The 17,937-nt window shown below is 52.3% G+C and overlaps 1 protein-coding gene across 2 annotated transcripts in view; it reads left to right on the forward strand.

Moving 5' to 3' along the window:
- The window catches only part of SLC22A23 (solute carrier family 22 member 23), a 148,683-nt gene that overhangs the window by 88,388 nt on the left and 42,358 nt on the right, over positions 1 to 17,937 (forward strand). For both annotated transcript variants that reach the window (XM_082637658.1, XM_082637659.1), the window contains exon 4: positions 16,894 to 17,062. In XM_082637658.1, coding sequence (XP_082493784.1) covers positions 16,894 to 17,062 — 169 coding nt within the window. The remainder of the gene's footprint in view (positions 1 to 16,893; positions 17,063 to 17,937) is intronic.

The following is a 17,937-nucleotide window of genomic DNA, read 5'->3' on the forward strand; positions in this document are numbered from 1 at the left end:
GTGAGAGCAGATCCCGCTGGTGAGAGGGAGATGCTGGGAGAGAAGCAGCTTAGGAGACGCAGAGGCCGGAGACCCGAGGCGCCGGGGGATTCCTGCAGGGCTGGGTCCTGCCTCCATGGGAGGGGAGCCCCGGGCAGCACAGCCTTTAGGGCGACGGTACCCAGATCAGTCAGTCCACCGGGGTCATCCAGGGCTGCTCTGGGTCAGGGACGCGAGGAGTGTGAGATGGGACCGGGCCCTCGAGACCATTCATGTCCCTTTGTGGGGGGCAGTGTAACTGCACAAAGTGGGAAGCAACTAGAGAGTGGACAGGTACGTGAATTAATGGGGTCAAACCTCATGCAGCCTCTAAACCTCTCGTTTGGGGGACTGTTTAACGACTTGAGGAAATGTTTACAGTGTCCCACAAAATAAGGAAAGCAAGCAGATAGCCAATTTTGTTGTTTAAGTTAATTCTTTAAAAGATTGGGAGGAAATACATTGGAATCTGAACGCTGGGCGTTTGGATTATCGGTGATTCACTTAATGTATACTTTTCTATGTTTTCAAAATTTTCCCCAGTGTCTGTGTCTTTAAGGTTGAAGGTTAAGATGTGCTAGTCCCCCCGCCCAGGTCCCGGGACTCCAGGCTGGATCGTGGAAGCCGGGCTACGTTCGTCCTGGGCGTCAGCAAGGGCAGAATATTTCCAGTGGGAGGGTTGAGGGAAGCAGGGGATGCTCTTGTGAGCCGTGTGGTGGGAGATTTGGAGAGGGTGATGGAGGGGGCCCTGCCTGAGCTGGAGCAGCAGGGATGGAAGAGGGTAGGACAGGACAGTCGGATGGAAGAGGGTCTGCAGGAAGGAAGCTTCCCGGACCCACAGACTGAGTCCAGGTAGGGGGACCCTCAGCCGGGGGCTGGGGTCGAGGGACCTGTAACTAACAGACGTAAGAAATCAGGGGCATGGCTGACTTTGGGGTGGGGAGGCCCGTGGTGAGTTTAGCCCCAGAGGAACCGTAGTGGGTTTTAGCTGTGGCAGAAACTGGCCGGCAGGGAAGCAGAGGTGGGACTTAGCTGGGAGGGCAGTGCTGGCGGGCCAGGTGGCATCCTTCATGCGCAGGAGGGGAGCTGTGTCCTGTGACGCAGGGGAGCCCGTCTCTGGCTCTGAGCAGCTAGAGCAGGAGAAAGTTTCAGTGGTTCCAGGCGGAACAGCCCGTGAGTTGTAAGTGGAACATTTTAAATGCTGAAGGAGAAGCCAGCTTCATTACCCACCTCCTGGGGGCAGAACGGTTTGGACACAGCAGTAGAAACGTACTCTGCGTTCAGCTGCTCTGACCTGGGAGCTCGCACCTCAGCCCTGATTACTCACAAGTCCCGCATCTTGTCCTGCAAAAGCCACCGTGTTTGAGGAACGGTAGGCTACGTGTACTTTCCTTATAACTTAAAAGTGGGTCCTTCCCCTCTGAGAACTGTTTTCTTTGGCTGAATGAAGGTAGGCTGTACGAAAAAACACACATCTTGGCATTCGAAACTCCCTAGCCACTGAACACCTCTGTGTGCTAATTCCCCAAGTGTCGGAGCCCGGAGTCCACTGGACTCGAGGATATAACAGAAGTGACGCTAAGTGAAAGTGTGTACAGCATCCTGGTGCAGCCAGATGTCCTTCGCGTTGGGACACATGCACATATTTATTACAGGCTTAGCAGTGGACCTTTTGTCAAATACTGGATGATAAACAGCTGTTTTCTGTGTATAAAGGAAGCTTGCTCGGTGTGGGGTTTGCTCATTTCCTGATATTAAGGTTTATTGAATGATTTACCCAGGGCGGTGGCTACTTCTCCCTAGCTCCCGAACTGCCAAGAGCACAGCCTTTCTGGGGGTTTACGTCTCGGTTCAAGGCGTCAGCAGGGGAGAGTTGTAAGAAGCTTGTCTCTGCAGTTACAGGGGCAGAAAGGGGGTATTGAAGGGTTTCGTTGGAGGCATTTGTGCCTAAGGATCACGAATTTTAACATGCTTGAAGTTTGAAATTGGTTCTTTCAAGACATGCTCTCCACGTCTACCTCCAGGAAAAGGATCTTTATGCATCTGTCTGTACGTTCAAATTAGTTTCCTTTAACCTTCAGCGGATCTCCAGACGTCCTGGAGTTGCTCTAGCTGTCCCGGAAGCTTAGAGCCCGTGCCGCCTGGTCCAGAGCGCAGGGTCCTCACCGCGTGGTTGCCGCACACCAATGCAGGGCTCCTTTTGAACTTTCAGCAGAGCGTTCAGTGGGCTCGTGAAGGGGCCCACGGGGGCTTCCACTGTGTCTGTTGTGTTTTCTTATCTTCACTCAAAAAGAAGTGGGGAAATACGGTAAATGTAAAGATTTGACCAAACCAAGTGTTTGGGCACACAAGTGTTTTCTAGTATTTCTTATACTTTTCCAATATACTTGAAATATTTCACAATTTAAAAATAATCTTTTAAGTTCAGTTTCCTCCTCCTTCCTCCTTACATGTTCTTGAGAATGTTGGCAAAGTGTCTTTATTTCGACATTTTGACATCAGGTTCTAGATCTGTGCTGTCCAGTAGAACACGTGAAATGTGGCTAGCCTAACTCAACAACCGAATTTTTTATTTTATTTAACTTTAATTACATTTAAATTTTAAAAGCCTTAGGTGGTTACCGTTTTGGTCAGGTACAATTCTGGAAGAAGAAGCTGTAGAAACCAGAATATTCCTCGAATGCTGTCAGAGACTGGGCTGAACACTCCAATTTGTGTTCCATTCCTTATCAAAGATCTTCTTTAGAGTTAATGAATCCAGCATAAAATTTAGTGAAGTAAATAATATCCTGAGTATTTATAGAATGTAGTTTTCTTCTTCTTCCGTCTCGTACCCTCCACTTGTCCTTTTCCAAATAAAATGCTTTTCTTCCTTCTTGCGTGGGAGAGCTGCTCGCTGGTCGGCACGAGTGTTTGACAATGATGAGCTCTTTGCTGGGCCTGACTCCACGCCGGTCCTCGAGGTCATCCATCAGCGTCGTGATGTTGGAAGCAGATGGACACTTCAGGAGCAAGCTGTGGGCCCTTAGACATTGGGCTGGTTGCTGAGTGTTTCATTATGTCTCAGCAGACACGGGCGTGGGCCCTCCTGGATAAGCTTAGCCGGTCTGATCAGCGGTCGTGGTGATAAATTGAGCGAGTCTTACTGAAAAGAGTTGACTAATAGGAAGACCGTGTCTGAATGGGACTTTGTGTGCGTGTTTGGAGGGCCGGGTTGTCTGCTTTGTTCTCAAAGGATACATCTGATATTTAGAATCCAGAAGGTCTGGATTCAAGGTCTAGGTACTGTAAACCACGTGACCCGAGACCTGATTGGTCACCAGCCTCTTGGGGCCACCCTGTAAAATGGGAATAGGACAAGCACGTGGTTAGGAATAAAGGCCATGCTGCCGGTGACTGTGTCTCCTAGGGAAAGGGTCCAGAATGTGCCACGGGGGCATAAGCAGTACTTTGGGCTGAAGACGTTTGACAGAAGCAGGAAGAGGCTTTCTCTGCCCTCCATTTACTGCCTAAAAGCAGATCTTCTGAAAGAATTCAACTCCCATACACCCCCCTTTATGGGAAGCTTCCTATCCCGGGGGCGGGGGACGCGGGTAGTGACTCCTGTCACCAGAGATGAGAAATTGCATAAACAGACTTTACTAAAGCGAACCTTACTTTCCAATAGTTTCTTTCATCTATGTAGTTGGCATTCATTTCTCACTATTTATTGCCCCTTGAAGTCCTAACTCCTTCCTCATGTTGAGAGATGGTGTATAAGCCCCAAATTCTAACTGCTTCTCTGAGCCACTTTCTTTGTGAGCCCCTGCGTCCATACGTCCACAGTCAGCAGTGAACTTTGTCTTTTCTCTTGCTAATCTGCTTTTTGTCAGTTTAATTCATGAGCCCCCGGAAGCGCACATAAAAGGGTAGGGAAAAGGTTTCCCCTCCCCTGCAACACTAACAGGTGAAGATGTTATTTGTCTGATGATAGTTTGAGACCGATGAAGAACCCCATCAGTTTTGCTGGAGCTTGATGACAGAGGTGCATCAGCATCTCCTCGACGCCCTGCTAAACTCTGGCTTCTACCAAGGAAGTGTCTGATTCTGTAGGTTTGGGCAGGGGATCCCAGGGGAGGGTGATGCAGAGGGTTAAGGGAGCCGTACTCTGAGGAGCGCTGCTTTTGGGGACCTCCACGTTTAGAAGGACCACAGGCGTGGGGATGACCCAGCATGCCTCGTTCATAGTTTCTGGGGCTCCACTTCATTCTGCATTTCAGTTTTAGTAATTGGTTGCCTAAATGAATTGAGATGTTCTTTTCAGTTTTGCTTTATCTCAGTGTATGAGCCATACAGCGACTTTCTGGAGGAGCTGAACCATGTTAAGAAGATTCATATCCTTAAAGTATCACACGCTGTAATGGGTTTAATCTGAAATTCAGGGTCCCATCTTAACATGCTGATTGAACATAAGTTTTCACACAGACACACCCAGCATTTAAACCCATATTATTTACCTAGAGGAATAAAATGCTAGGTTAGGTGTTACGAAACTTGGGTTACCTTCTTAACTCTCTTGGGCAGGTGGCTTCCTCTGTCCATGAATCAAAATACATTTAAGCACTTGGACCCTAGAATTTGTTCAGGAAATGAGAGAAATACATGGAGATGTAAGTTATATGATTTTTAAAAATCTATTAACTTTTCTTTTAAGGAATTTACATTATTTATTCTGTGTAAAGCCCATCACTCGAATTTTGATTTTTCCCAAACCAGATGGAGTCATTCCTCACTAGTAATTAATTCCAAGCACAGCCCCACCCTGGCAGGAAAGCTTTGGTCGTGATAGATGATAAGTGAATAGTTCGTTTGTCTTCTGCCCCTTTGCCTCTTTCTCTTCTATCAACTTTGTCAAAGGTGGCCCAGCATGACTCAGAGGTGCTGGCTGAACATGTACCCCAGACTCTGGGGTTGTTTTGTGTGACAGCTTTTACATTTGATTGTCACCTGATAACCGCAGCAGTGACTACTGGTGACTGCAGCATCACATCCAAAGTGGGGTGACTTCTGTGCTCTTATGTTCTGGACCAAAGAAAGGGGGAGAGAGGGAGAGAGCAAACAAAACACACCCACCTTGGAAGTTTCCTGGAGGCCTGGCAGTCATTATACTAACAGTGAGCTTCAGGTGTGTCCTCAGAGCTTGGCCTTGAAACAGACTCTTACACCATATAGAAAGTAGGCTTTGGAATCAAATCTTTTAAACAAAATTTAAAAATTATAATTCAGTGGCAGAACTTTTCCAAACTTTAAATCCCTTGTAGCCGACAAGCCCCCTCTCAACTTGAGAGCAGGGATGCTTTCTGGGAAACTTCCCACTGCAGCTCACAAGGGCACCCGGGACAGGTCGGCCTCTAGAGATCCTCAGCGTGAGGGTCCTGCTCTTTATAAAGCGCCGTCTGTCCTGAACATGCCTCCTTCAGAACCAAGAACTAGAGGGAGCCGTACAATCCCTGACTTCACAGCAGGCCGTTTTGAACGGTATGAAACGGTCGGAGGTGTGTGTGTGATGCGAACGTCTGCGTTCACGGGGGGCATGAAAGATGGGGCTCCTGGCCGTTCACCGTTACCCTTAAAGAAGGAACATAGTGTGAAGACACTGCTCTTTTAAATAGAATTACTTAGAATCTATAGTGCCTCCAGGGCCGCTTTTCCAAATGCTAAGTGTGTCCCTTCTAAATGGAGCCCATCAAAACCCACAGACAAATCTCTTGGGACCTCTCCCATCCTCGCATTCCGGGGCTGTCCTTTCCCCGTGGCCCATCCATTTCCACGAGGCCTGTGCTCTGTTGCTTGCACATTGGCTGCAACAGTTGTCTCCTCCCTTTTCGCATGGGGCCTGGAAAATCCTTGCTCACCTTTACACGGCGGATCATGTAGAAAGGCCCTTCCTCTGTACACTGTGGTTATAGCATTCCTGGCACTTCAGAGGTTGCCATTCTCATGCAAAAAGTCCCCAACTTTCACAAGAGTTATAAACTTCTACAAAAGTTCCTTTGTTTTGTGGTTACCTGGAACTAAAGGGGCGTTTTGCAAGAGCCTCTGCTGTGGCGGTGAGCGTCTCCCGCAGCCCCGGGGCCGTTGGACCGAGTCCCTGAGCTGTTACTCGGATGTGCTGTGTCAGGCGCTGGGGCAGACGGGCCCGGCAGCTCACCTCCTGTCACCTGTCCTTCCGGCGGGGACCTGTCACCCTGTCCCGTGACAGCGTGAGTGTGTTAAGTACGCAGCTCAAGACCACGAGGCGGGTACTTGGGAAATGGAAAAGTCCAGCCCGTTTCAGCGCTTCTGCTCTTCCTGTTGCCGCCTCTGGGCTGCCTGTCTTGGATGATGCTGTTTCCGTGGGAAAGGAGCGACCGGCAGGTGGATTCTTGCGGATACAGTCCTTTTTAATTTCGTACAACTGCAGAGGGAGGCTGGCCTCGGGGCAGATATTCCTCAAGGTCATGAGCTGGAAAGCCGAGACTTCACCCCAGGAGGGACGGGGCTAGGGCTTGGGAACCCGGCTGCACCTGGCGAGTGATGGTCAGTGTCTGTCCCTATCAAAGCCTGTGAGCGTGGTGCCAGGTTATCACACCGGGTGGGGGGGGGAGGCAGGGGGAGGGGAGGGCTGGGGAAGGAATGCCAGTTTCATTTTTATCAAAAATTGGGACAATTTTTTTTTTTGCGGTACGCGGGCCTCTCACTGTTGCGGCCTCTCCCGTTGCGGAGCACAGGCTCCGGACGCGCAGGCTCAGCGGCCATGGCTCACGGGCCCAGCCGCTCCGCGGCATGTGGGAGCTTCCCGGACCGGGGCACGAACCCGCGTCCCCTGCGTCGGCAGGCGGACTCTAAACCACTGCGCCACCAGGGAAGCCCCTTAGTGCAGCATTTTTTGAGCATCTGCTGGGTGCTGGATGCAGTGCTGGACGTCACAGAGACGGGGAGGAGCAGGCTTGGTTGCTGCCAGCGGCCTCTGCGACCTTACTCTCCCCGTGAATGAAGCCAGCAGGCCGGCAGCGTGTGGCGGACCTTGGCCCCCGCCGGGTTCCGTGCGACCCAGACAGAGGTTTTCTTCTAATTGAATTTGAAGGGCTTTAAACGGAGCCAGCGAGCCGTGATTCGCTGCAGGTCCGCCCCTCCTCCCAGGCCGGTTTGGCACGTTTCTTACCTGACTGGCATTGGACTCTGCCAGCCCCGGTGGGTGTTCTCTGAGTTTCCTCTCATCTGAATTAGGCTGAGAGTTGAACTTCTTTGCAACTCCAGGTCTTTTAATCCTCTGCCTGCCTTGCCCTGGGGGCACTGGAAGAGCTATTTTCTTCAGTGGGAAAGAAAGTCACACATATGGTGATTGGGAAAAAAGCAAGCATGTAGTCTCCCCAAGGCCTGCAGGCCAACAGGTGTTCTAAGCTGCAGTGTAGCCTTGAGCTTTGTTAGTTCTAATACGCTAATGCTGCAAAGGGGACGTTAATATGGCATCTCAGGGCTAAGATGTGTAGAACTCTCCCTACGGTGTTCACAGCGCTGGGGTTCAGAGCGTGGCCCCTGAACGAGCAGCACCTGCATCACCTGTGAACTTGTTAGAAGCACAGATTCTGGAACCCTGACCCAGACCCCCCAAATCAGCATCTCGAGGCTGGGGCCCAGGAGTCTGTGTTCTGTTATCTTTAAGATTTGATGATAAAATAGTGCTACCTCCTAGGGTCATTAGAAGGATTGAATGATGTGATATGTGTCAGGTCCGCTGTAGGGCTTGTTAACACGGGTTGCCAGATGCAGCCCCAGGTACGGATTCAGCAGGTCTGGAGCAGGGCCCTAGAATTTGTGTTTCCAGCACGGGCCCAGGTGCCACTGCTGCTGGTTTGGGACCACACTTGAGAAACTTGAGAACCACTGTCCAGAGACACTGTGCCCTGTGTGGTGAGTCATCAGGAAGAACTTGGGGAGATGAGACAGGGTAGGGACGGCTGTTTTGTGTGGCGTGGTGGTGACACGTGGGCGGAGGGAGCGTGGGACACTCGGGGAGGGTGTTCCAGGCACAGGGACAGACAGCAGGTGCAGCAAGGAGGCCAGTGGGTGACGGGCAGGGGAAGGGGCTGGAGAACACGTCAGGCCTCCAGTCACTGTGAAGGCCTGCTTTTGCTCTGGGCACAGTGGGAGCTCTCAGAGGTGACGTGACCTGTGAAATCACCCGTCGCCTGGTGTGCCTGTGGTTCCGTAATGCTGCCTCTTCTGAATGGCCCTCCCTGGTGAATCAGAGTTCTCCTGTACACGTGTAACTCAAGGCGAAAAACAACGCGCAGTGACGACGGAATTAGGAAATCTTGCCCCTGATGACATCACTGACGTGGGCCCTGCCCGTCGGGGGATGTTGAAGCCAGGAGGAAGGTGTTGGTGAGCGGCTCCGGGTGGGAGGCTGAGACACCACCACGGGAGTCTGTTGGTCAAGCTCAGCATCTTCCAAAGTAGGTGCCCCTCCTGGGGGGCTGCAGCAGGAAGCACAGGCCCACCGCCAGCCATTCTTACCGAAAATGTTGCACCTGAGTCCAGCTGGACCTTCAGGTCTAACTTACTGTTCAGAGATTAAAACCGCAAATGAAGGAGCAAGTCAGCACCCCCCGGGAAGTAGGTTTTCAGACAAAACCAGAGCCCGTCTGGCCTCTTCAACAAGACCGCGCCCTGGGAAAGGGGATGGGGAGGGGCTTTTCTAGATTGAAGGAGACTTAGAGCCGAGCATATGAATTTCGTTTGGACCTGGTGTTTTAAACATACACCCATAAAGAGATTTTGGGGGTAATTGAATAATTAGAGCATAGACTGGAGAATAAATAACATTAAAGAATTATCATAGATTTTGTCAGACGTGATGATGGTATTGGTCTTTACGTAAGAAAATACCCTTTTTATAGAGAGACGTCTGTGGGCTTAGAAGTGAAATGACATGATGTCAAGAATTTGATTTAGGGCTTCCCTGGTGGCACAGTGGTTGAGAGTCCGCCTGCCGATGCAGGGAACGCAGGTTCGAGCCCCGGTCCGGGAAGATCCCACATGCCGCGGAGAGGCTGGGCCCGTGAGCCATGGCCACTGAGCCTGTGCGTCCGGAGCCTGTGCTCTGCAACGGGAGAGGCCACAACAGTGAGAGGCCCGTGTACCGCAAAAAAAAAAAAAAGAATTTGATTTAAAATATTACAGGAAACAGTGAAAGAAAAGTGGCAGAAGAACCAAGAGAACCAAAATATTGATCAGCGCTGACCCCACACGTGGTCGTTGGGGATTCATTACACGATTCTCTCTTCTTGGTGAATGTATGAGCTTTCGAAAGCTTTTAAAAATGCAGACATAAGAGAAACGGGAAGGTACGCAGAAGAGGCAAATGAGAAAAAAGGAAGACCTTGTTTAGAAAGACTGATTGCTAAGAATTCCTCCCTGTTTAGGAAGAGTATGCTGAAGAGTGAAGTACATTTACCATTACCAGGTATTATACAGTAATGATACTGTGACCTCATGTTGAGGTATATTCTATTTGCCATAAACCCAACCGCTACTTTCCTGACTGCTTGTCAAGCTCATAAAAAACAACAATGTCGACAGTGCTGTTGAAGAGACATAAAAGTTGGGGGGTCCTCCCTGCCCTCCGACACCTGGGGAGCTGTGTGCTGCTAACGCGAGGCAGAGTTGGAAGTAACCTAGAACTGTTCTCTTGGGCCACCTTCCTCCGAGGGTTCAAACCTGCCGTCTATGAGAACTCTGCTTGGATGCGTCATCTAATGATGCAAATGTGATTGGTCAGTAAGTGCTATTTTGACCCATAGGATGGATGGTACCAAAGAAAATGAGGATTGAGGATTGTCACTTTGGAACTGGCAGCTGGAAACCTGTGTTCTGGACTCGAAAATCACCCACTCTCTGTAACTGCTCCTTCACTCAGCTTGAAGGTGCTCAGCAGACGCAAAATGCAAGGATTTCAGTGGGCTTGAGGCTGTTCTGATATTTCAAGTCCCTCCTCTCGCTGGATTTTTCCTCTCTCACTAAATGCTGGGAGACTGAAAGTGGTATTAATGTAAATTCTTACGCGTGTACACTGCCGAACATTAGTCACTGCTCTTAAACAGAAGAGATTGGTAAGTGGAAACATCAGTGAGCATTTAAATCCTTTTTCCTCATTTTGAGTAATTATAATGCTTGTTTAAAAGAAACATAAGGTGGGCTTCCCTGGTGGCGCAGTGGTTGAGAGTCTGCCTGCCGATTCAGGGGACACGGGTTCAAGCCCCAGTCCGGGAAGATCCCACATGCCGTGGAGCAGCTGGGCCCGTGAGCCATGGCCGCTGAGCCTTCACGTCCGGAGCCTGTGCTCCGCAACGGGAGAGGCCACAACAGTGAGAGGCCTGCGTACCGCAAAAATAAATGAGTGAATGAATGAAACATAAGGTGATAGAAAGAATTCATGATCTGGAGAGGACACTGGGCTTAGTGGCTCCTACTGCATAGCTGGGCTTTGTGGGCAGTGTTCCCCCCAATAGAGCTCAGTGCCAATAGAGCTCAGTGTGTGAATCTGTGAACCACAGTGAGCTCCCGTGTAAGACCAGCTTCTGCAGATTTACTAACCAGTCTCAGCTACCGTGACCCTAATTGATTCCGTCATAGAAATCGAAGGAAACAGGAGCGCAGGTAAAGCCACTGAGCTAGACAGGAAAAGTCCATCCCGAGGTTCCTCAGGTGACAGATACCTGAGTCCCCGCTGTGTGCCAGGCACCATCCCAGGCTCTGAGGAAGGGCCGTGAGCAAAGCCGAGGAGGCCTGACCTCCAGGACCTTAGATTCCGGTGGGCACAGCAAAGAGGCCAGACCCACCAGGGACTCCTGTTGGAGACCTGCCTGTAGCCAGGCGGGTGGAGGCACGGGGGAGGGGGGACCTAGCTTCAGTGCCTAGTCGGTTCCCTCCTTAGCTGTGTGATCTTGGACAAGTCACATAATCACTCCGAGCTCTAGGGTCCTCTTGTGTGAAATGAGCATTAAAAACAGTACCTACATCAGAGAGTTGTGCAGATTGAGTGAGTTTAATGGATGAAAAATGCCCACCGACGTGTTTAGCCACAGTGAGGGCGAGCTTTGCCTTAGCCCAGTGCCGCAGACCTGATGGGTAAGCCATCGGGTAGGTAATGTGGTTCTTCTGCATTTGAGCATAAATGTTTGAGTCTGTTTGTCTGGCAGGCACTGGAATGTGATTAGTGGGAGATATTTATGTTTCCATATTTTTTTATCTTCTTTTCTCTAAATGGAGGTGGTTTTAACCGTTCCGCTGGGTTGGCAGGTCCTAAATTGAGAGGAAAAGGAAGTTTTCCACGGGGAAGGTAAGACATGGGGCTGTTGTGATAATAGCAGCCTTTTACGGTCACGCCCTCCGGTGCTGTTTGAGTCTCCGTGACTGGCGATTTCAGGCCGCTTGCTATAATAAGGAATTCCAAAATCACATGTCACAGGTCTATTTTCCGGGGTTCTGGGGGCCCCGTGACCTTAGCCAAGGCTGCAAGTAGAGAGTGGTGTGTCCCCTTCCAGGCCAGCTTGGTGAGGGCAGGGAGCAGGGAGGAGGAGAGAGGCCGGCGGGTGTCGGGGCAGCAGCCAGTGAGCGCGCCCCCCTTGCTGCGGAGGAGCCCGGGCCCGGGGGGGCATCAGCAGCCTGGAGGCTGGGCCGGGCCAGGCTGGAGGGAGCCGGTGCGCAAGGTGGGGGGCGGCGATGCCACGCCCCTTCCATTTGGCGGGGCCCCCTTCCTCCTAATTTGGGCAGTTTCTCCCCAGCGGCCCCTCAGCTACTCGGCTGATGACAGGTTCTTGGGAGCATAGGGAGGGGCTCCGCGTGGAAGGACGTGCGTCTGGCCCAGTGGCCCCTGAGCGGCCTGTGCTGCCGCCACGGGGCTGCGAGGGGCCCAGCGGCCCTTGGTGGGGATGGCCGAGCCGCTCGGCGGTGCCCTGGGCTTTGATGGATTTCTCACTCCCCAGCGGATCCAGAAGCATGTTTAGTTCTGGTGCTTGAACACAGTTTGGGGGAGACTGTCCTTTCCTGAGCCCGTCTCCCTCCTACAGCGAGTTGAGTCCCCCCAACAACCCCTGTCCCAGGTGGGGTGACGTCTGGGTCCAGCCACAGAGACCCGGGTGGCGCCCCAGGGAAACCGCAGGGGCTGGCGCTTCTCGAGAAGTCGTGGGGACAGGAGCAGGGCTTGAAATCCCGCTGGGCTCGCTGGGAGCGCGTGCGGACACCTGCGTGCGGGCACCTGCGTGCAGGCTGGTTTCTTGCCAGTCCAGACTCCCTGTTTCTTTCCTGGGGACCTACCTGGTGCAGGAGTTCGTGAGGGTGGGGGGAGGTGGGTGTGGGCCTCACAGCCCGAAGGGGAGGCGGAGGCAGCGAGAGAGGGACCGTCACCCAGAGGAGACTGTTCTTTCCACGCAGCCTTGTCAGCATCCCCTGGAGAGCAGAGGCTACTGACGTCCAAGAATCCTGTCACGGGCTTGTATGCGTATCGTTTTGTCAGTTCCGACCGAGTTTTGCCTAAAACCCAGGATCGTTCAGGTCCCACATGGGAGCACTTACTTTACTGGCCTTAGTCTCTGGGGGACATGAGCCCACCTGGAGCTGGACCCAGACGGCCTGAGCCTGAGGTCTGTAGGGACGACAGCCTGGAATGGCGGTTGGATGTGCGTCACCTCGTGGCCGAGGAATGTTATCTACTTTGTAGGCCAGGAAGGAGCAGCACAGAGGCTGAGCGACTTCACCCCGACAGGAAGGGGCAGGGAAGGGGTCCCACGCCTGCCGTGCGCCCACACTGGCGCCCCAGCCTCTCCCCTGCAGGGCCCACTTCCTCCTCATTCTATGCGGATGCTGTCAGCCAGCTGCATGTGTTCCCTCCTTATGGCCGACTGCCATCCAGAAAAATCCTGGAGACTCATTTCAGAGCAGCTGGGAGCACTTCGAGATCCCAAGAAAACGTAGACTCCCGGACCTGCAGCAAGCATACACAGCTTTTTAAAAATGCATTTAAGAAAGGATAAGGGTTGAGCGCTCCTGTGCGCAGAGCTGGGATCAGACCTTCCTCGGGTAGAACCATCTACCTGCAGTCCCCGCCCCCTCCCAGATGCAAGGACTTAGGACATTCACGCTCTGATGTATTCCTTCCTCTCCTCACTTCAGAAAAGCTGACTTCTCATCATCCAAAAGGAGCATGTGACTGAAGGCAAACCCAAAGTGCCTGAGGTTCTTTGATAATTGCTTTTTCTTTTTTAAACATCTTTACAGCCACCTTCAGAACATAGTTGATTGCAGCAGTTCGGGACGAATTCCTGGTGAGTCAAGGCAAAAGGGTCACTGTAAGTGTCACAGCCGTGTCCTTACATCAAATGGCTGTGTTTTTCCATTGCCTCGGCAGGAATACTAAAATACTGTAGATCTGCTGGAATGCTCTACGTTCTTCTCCCTGATGAGATGAATCAAAATCTCTGCTAGGATTCCTAGCAAAACAGAAGCTCTGGAGAATTCGGGAAATGATTTTACTTATTCCGCTCTCATAGACATGTGCCTGGGGGACAAAAGCATTTCTCCTGCTGTGGGTGATGCCCACGGTTTGGGAGAAGCACGGTGAGCCAGTGCTTGTGAGAGAGGCACCTGGGTCTCTCTTTTTTTTTTTTTTTTTTTTTTTTTTTTTTTTTTGCGGTATGCGGGCCTCTCACTGTTGTGGCCTCCCCCGTTGCGGAGCACAGGCTCCGGATGCGCAGGCCCAGCGGCCATGGCTCACGGGCCCAGCCGCTCCGCGACATATGGGATCCTCCCAGACCGGGGCACGAACCCGTATCCCCTGCATCGGCAGGCGGACTCTCAACCACTGCGCCACCAGGGAGGCCCTGGGTCTCTCTTTAAAATGCAGGTGTGATCCTGGGGGCCTAGGCAGGGCCTGAGGCTGTGTGCCTAACAAGCTCCCAGGTGACGCTGATGCTTCCCATCCAGGTACCTGGGAGTTAGAGGATCGCTCGGGCCACTTACGGGCGGGGAAGGAGAGACCCTGTAGGAGGAGAACCACGACAAGGTCATCATCGTCTGAGCAGTGGTAACGGGGAGGGTCGAGGGAGGAGGAGCCAGACTCTGGAATCCTCTGCCTGTCGAGGGGCGATGCTGCTTTGTCGCCCACAAACCTCGACCCGGCTTTGGGAAGTGGCCTGTGATCCTCTGTGTGACAGCACGTGGTGTAGACTGATGTGTGGGATTAGACGCGCCAAAGGGGGCCTGGGGGACCAGAACGATAGCTGCAGATATTTTCATACTTACTGCATTGCGAAATCAAAGAGCCAGGTAGAGGAGAGGAGAACCGCCAGCCCCGCACAGGGCCTGTCGAATCAGCGAACCCGAGGACGTGAAGCCATGATGCTGTCTTGACGTTACCTCTCTGAGTGGCCAAGTGCTAAATTTTCTCGTCCGGTCCTAACCTGTGCCGAGCCTCAGAGCATCACACTCGCCCTGGCTGATGCCGAGTTCTGGTTTCCATAGCAGCGCATCCACTGCTTGTGCTTATTTAATACGTGAAAACTAGAACCTGCAACTGTTAGTCTTTTCTAAAAGACCCTGATCTCTTTATTATTTTTAAGAGCAGAAATGCCAGATGGGTTGGGGGAAGGGATACTTAGGGAGTTTGGGATCGACTATATATATATATATATATATATATATATATTTTTTTTTTTTTTTGCGGTACGCGGGCCTCTCACTGTTGCGGCCTCTCCCGTTGCGGAGCACAGGCTCCGGACGCGCAGGCTCAGCGGCCATGGCTCGCGGGCCCAGCCGCTCCGCAGCACGTGGGATCCTCCCAGACCGGGGCACGAACCTGTGTCCCCTGCATTGGCAGGCAGACTCTCAGCCACTGCGCCACCAGGGAAGCCCAGGATCGACTATATTTAAAACAGATAACTGACAAGGACCTACTGTGTAGCACAGGGAGCTCTGCTCAGTGTTATGTGGCAGCCTGGATGGGAGGGGAGTTTTGGGGAGAATGGATACATGTATATGTATGGCTGAGTCCCTTTGCTGTGCACCTGAAACTATCACAGCATTGTTAATCGGCTATACTCCAAAATAAAATAAAAAGTTTAAAAAAAAAAAAAAAAGGAATGCCAGATGTGGAGTAAATACCTGAGCCCCACTAGGAAGTGACCCTTTACATGAAACTGGCCTGGGCGCTGAAAGGAACAGCAGCACAGTACATGTGGCCAGGAGAGAACTGTTTGATCCTATTTTCTTAATTAAATAGCAAAAGTTCTTTCTTAGCAAGGCCAGGTTTCTCTTTCACTCACAGAGAGCTGTGATGCTGACCTGTCTGTCTGTGGCAGGGCAAGGATGGAGATTCTGGCGACTGTTATTTCTTCCTTACAGATGAGCCGGTGTAGGTATTGGCTGGCGCAGTGCATGATCCTTGTTAACGCCGATTCCATCCTGTGGCCACACGTAACCTGCCTGTTCCGCCCCCTCTCATCTGCTTCCCTTCTTACTGCCTTTTGACCTCTGACCTCTGCTCTGGCCTCTGGACGACCAGCAGATGGGCTGTAGCCACTGATCTATGAACAGTCTCTGGATATAGAGACGTGAGAAGTATTCTCTCCTGAGGGTCTGTCTTTTTTTTTTTTTTTCTTTCCTTGCGGTATGCAGGCCTCCCACTGCTGTGGCCTCTCCCGTTGCAGAGCACAGGCTCTGGACGCGCAGGCTCAGCGGCCATGGCTCACGGGTCCAGCTGCTCCGTGGCATGTGTGATCTTCCCGGACTGGGGCACGAACCCGTGTCCCCTGCATCAGCAGGCAGACTCTCAACCACTGCGCCACCAGGGAAGCCCATGTCTTCTTCTTTTTTAAAAAATCATTTTAACTATGCTTTTTTTTAAAAAAATGAAAAAAAAAAAAGCCAAGCTTTAGGGAATCCTGCAAATTGTTGAGGAAGAATAGCAAACAAATTACAGGCTCTGTGGGGGAAAATATATAAAACCCAGCTGCATTTTCTAGTATTGGGGACTTTTATTACAGGAATTCATGTAGTGGGTGTGCACTGGTTGTCACTTGGGTGCTTGGTGAGACCATCTTTTTTTGTGCAAGGTCAAATTAAGAGCATAAATTCTTGCAAACAGGAGGTACCGTGATGTCCTTGACATTTATTGAAGGCAGACACCGGTGTTTTTGGAGCTATGAAGGTGAATCAGACCTGCCCCTGCTGGCAGAGCCGTCATCTGAGGCGGGTGCGTGGGATGCCCAGGTCACGGGGGCAGCAGAATTCTGAGAGGGAGGCGGGGCTTGGGTGAGATCCGCCCTACGTGATCCAGTCTGCTTCATGGTTTGGCTTCTGTCTTGTTCAGAAGATGGGTTGGGTACGACGGACCTCTCTTGGTCTCACGTGTGAGTGGGCTGCCTGGAACTCAGAGCTCGGGGATGGAAGGAGGGGTGGTGAGGCGCGGGGAGCTGGGCTGGGCTTCCTGTGCCCTGTGCGGAGGTTGGGAGGGCCACGTGGTCCAGCAGCGGAGACGGAAGGCAGGGCGGCAGAGGGAGCTCAGGGACGCCGAGAGAGCGGGAGGTGTGGGGGCCGCGCGTGACGCACGCGCCCTGTCTCCCCGCGAGGCAGCATCTCCTGGCTCCCGGGCCGGCCGCTCCCCATCACGGCGTTCTTCGGCCACGACGTGCTCTGTGACCCTGAGCAACGATCTCGCTCCCTTTGCAGGGGGAGCCTCAGCTCGTCCAGCTGTACAAGCGAGCGTCTCAGTCTTGACGTACCACCTGGCAGTCCTTGGCCAGATGGGAAGCGTGCTGGCCCGGCGCTCATGGCTCTCTTGTCCCTTCTGTGTTCCAGGCATAGAGCTCTGCCCCCCGGGAAAACGGTTCCTGATCACAATGGTGGCGAGCTTCGTGACCACGGCGGGGCAGCTCCTCATGCCCGGGCTGGCCGCCCTGTGCCGCGACTGGCAGGTGCTGCAGGCCCTCATCATCTGCCCCTTCCTGTTCATGCTGCTCTACTGGTCGTGAGTATCCTCCTGCCCCCCCACAAGCCCCCTGCATCGCGTCCCAGGGCCGCGCCCCGGGCTCGGGCCCCGCGGTCCCCAGACCTCCCGCCGGTTTCAGCTTGTGGTTTTTTTAATGAGGGAATGTTCCTCTTTTTAAAAAAAATCTCCTCTTCTAAACGTTTCATCTTGGCAAACGTTCTAACATACACAGAAGTAGACAGAGGAGTGGGGCGAGACCTGGGCGCCCCTGCCCGGCTCCAGCCTCCTACCCTCCACGGTCTGGCTGAACACACGCCTGCTGGGTGTGCAACATGACTTTCATGACTGGGTTTGCAAAGGGCGGGGTCTCGTGTTGGGAGGGGAAATGTGTTTGGAGGTGTTCAGGAGAGATTTAGCAGAGCCACTGTCCCGTCTCCTCTGGGCTAGGGATGGGCAAACGCCAGCCCGCGGGCCAACTCTGGCCCGCTGTCTGTTTCTGTAAATAAAGTTTTATTGGAACACGGCTGTGCTCACGTGTTTCCACATGTATCCTCCGTGACCACTTCATGCCACGATGGCAGAGCTGAGCAGATGCGACCAAGACGATGCGGCCCTACAAAGCCGAAAACATTTAGTCTCCGGTCCTTTGCAGAAGTTTGTCCACTCCTGCTCTGGACGAGCCCGCTAGGCCTTTTAGAACCGTGTGTAACTTTTAGTGTTTGGCTTGCTGACTTTAGGGAAAAAAAACTGAACACACTGGCCTGGCCTGGGGGTATGACCTGGGCAACCAGATGCTTTTAAACTCCTCAGGGGATTAATGTTTAGCCAAGGTTGAAAAACACCGCTCTCGGATAGAGAGATGTTTACCGGAAAAATGAGCGCTGTACCCGTTCTGTAAAAACCTCTTTTCTTTC

The sequence above is a fragment of the Mesoplodon mirus genome, assembly GCF_964341445.2.
Source record: "Mesoplodon mirus genome assembly, chromosome: 12".
NCBI classification, from domain to species: domain Eukaryota; kingdom Metazoa; phylum Chordata; class Mammalia; order Artiodactyla; family Ziphiidae; genus Mesoplodon; species Mesoplodon mirus.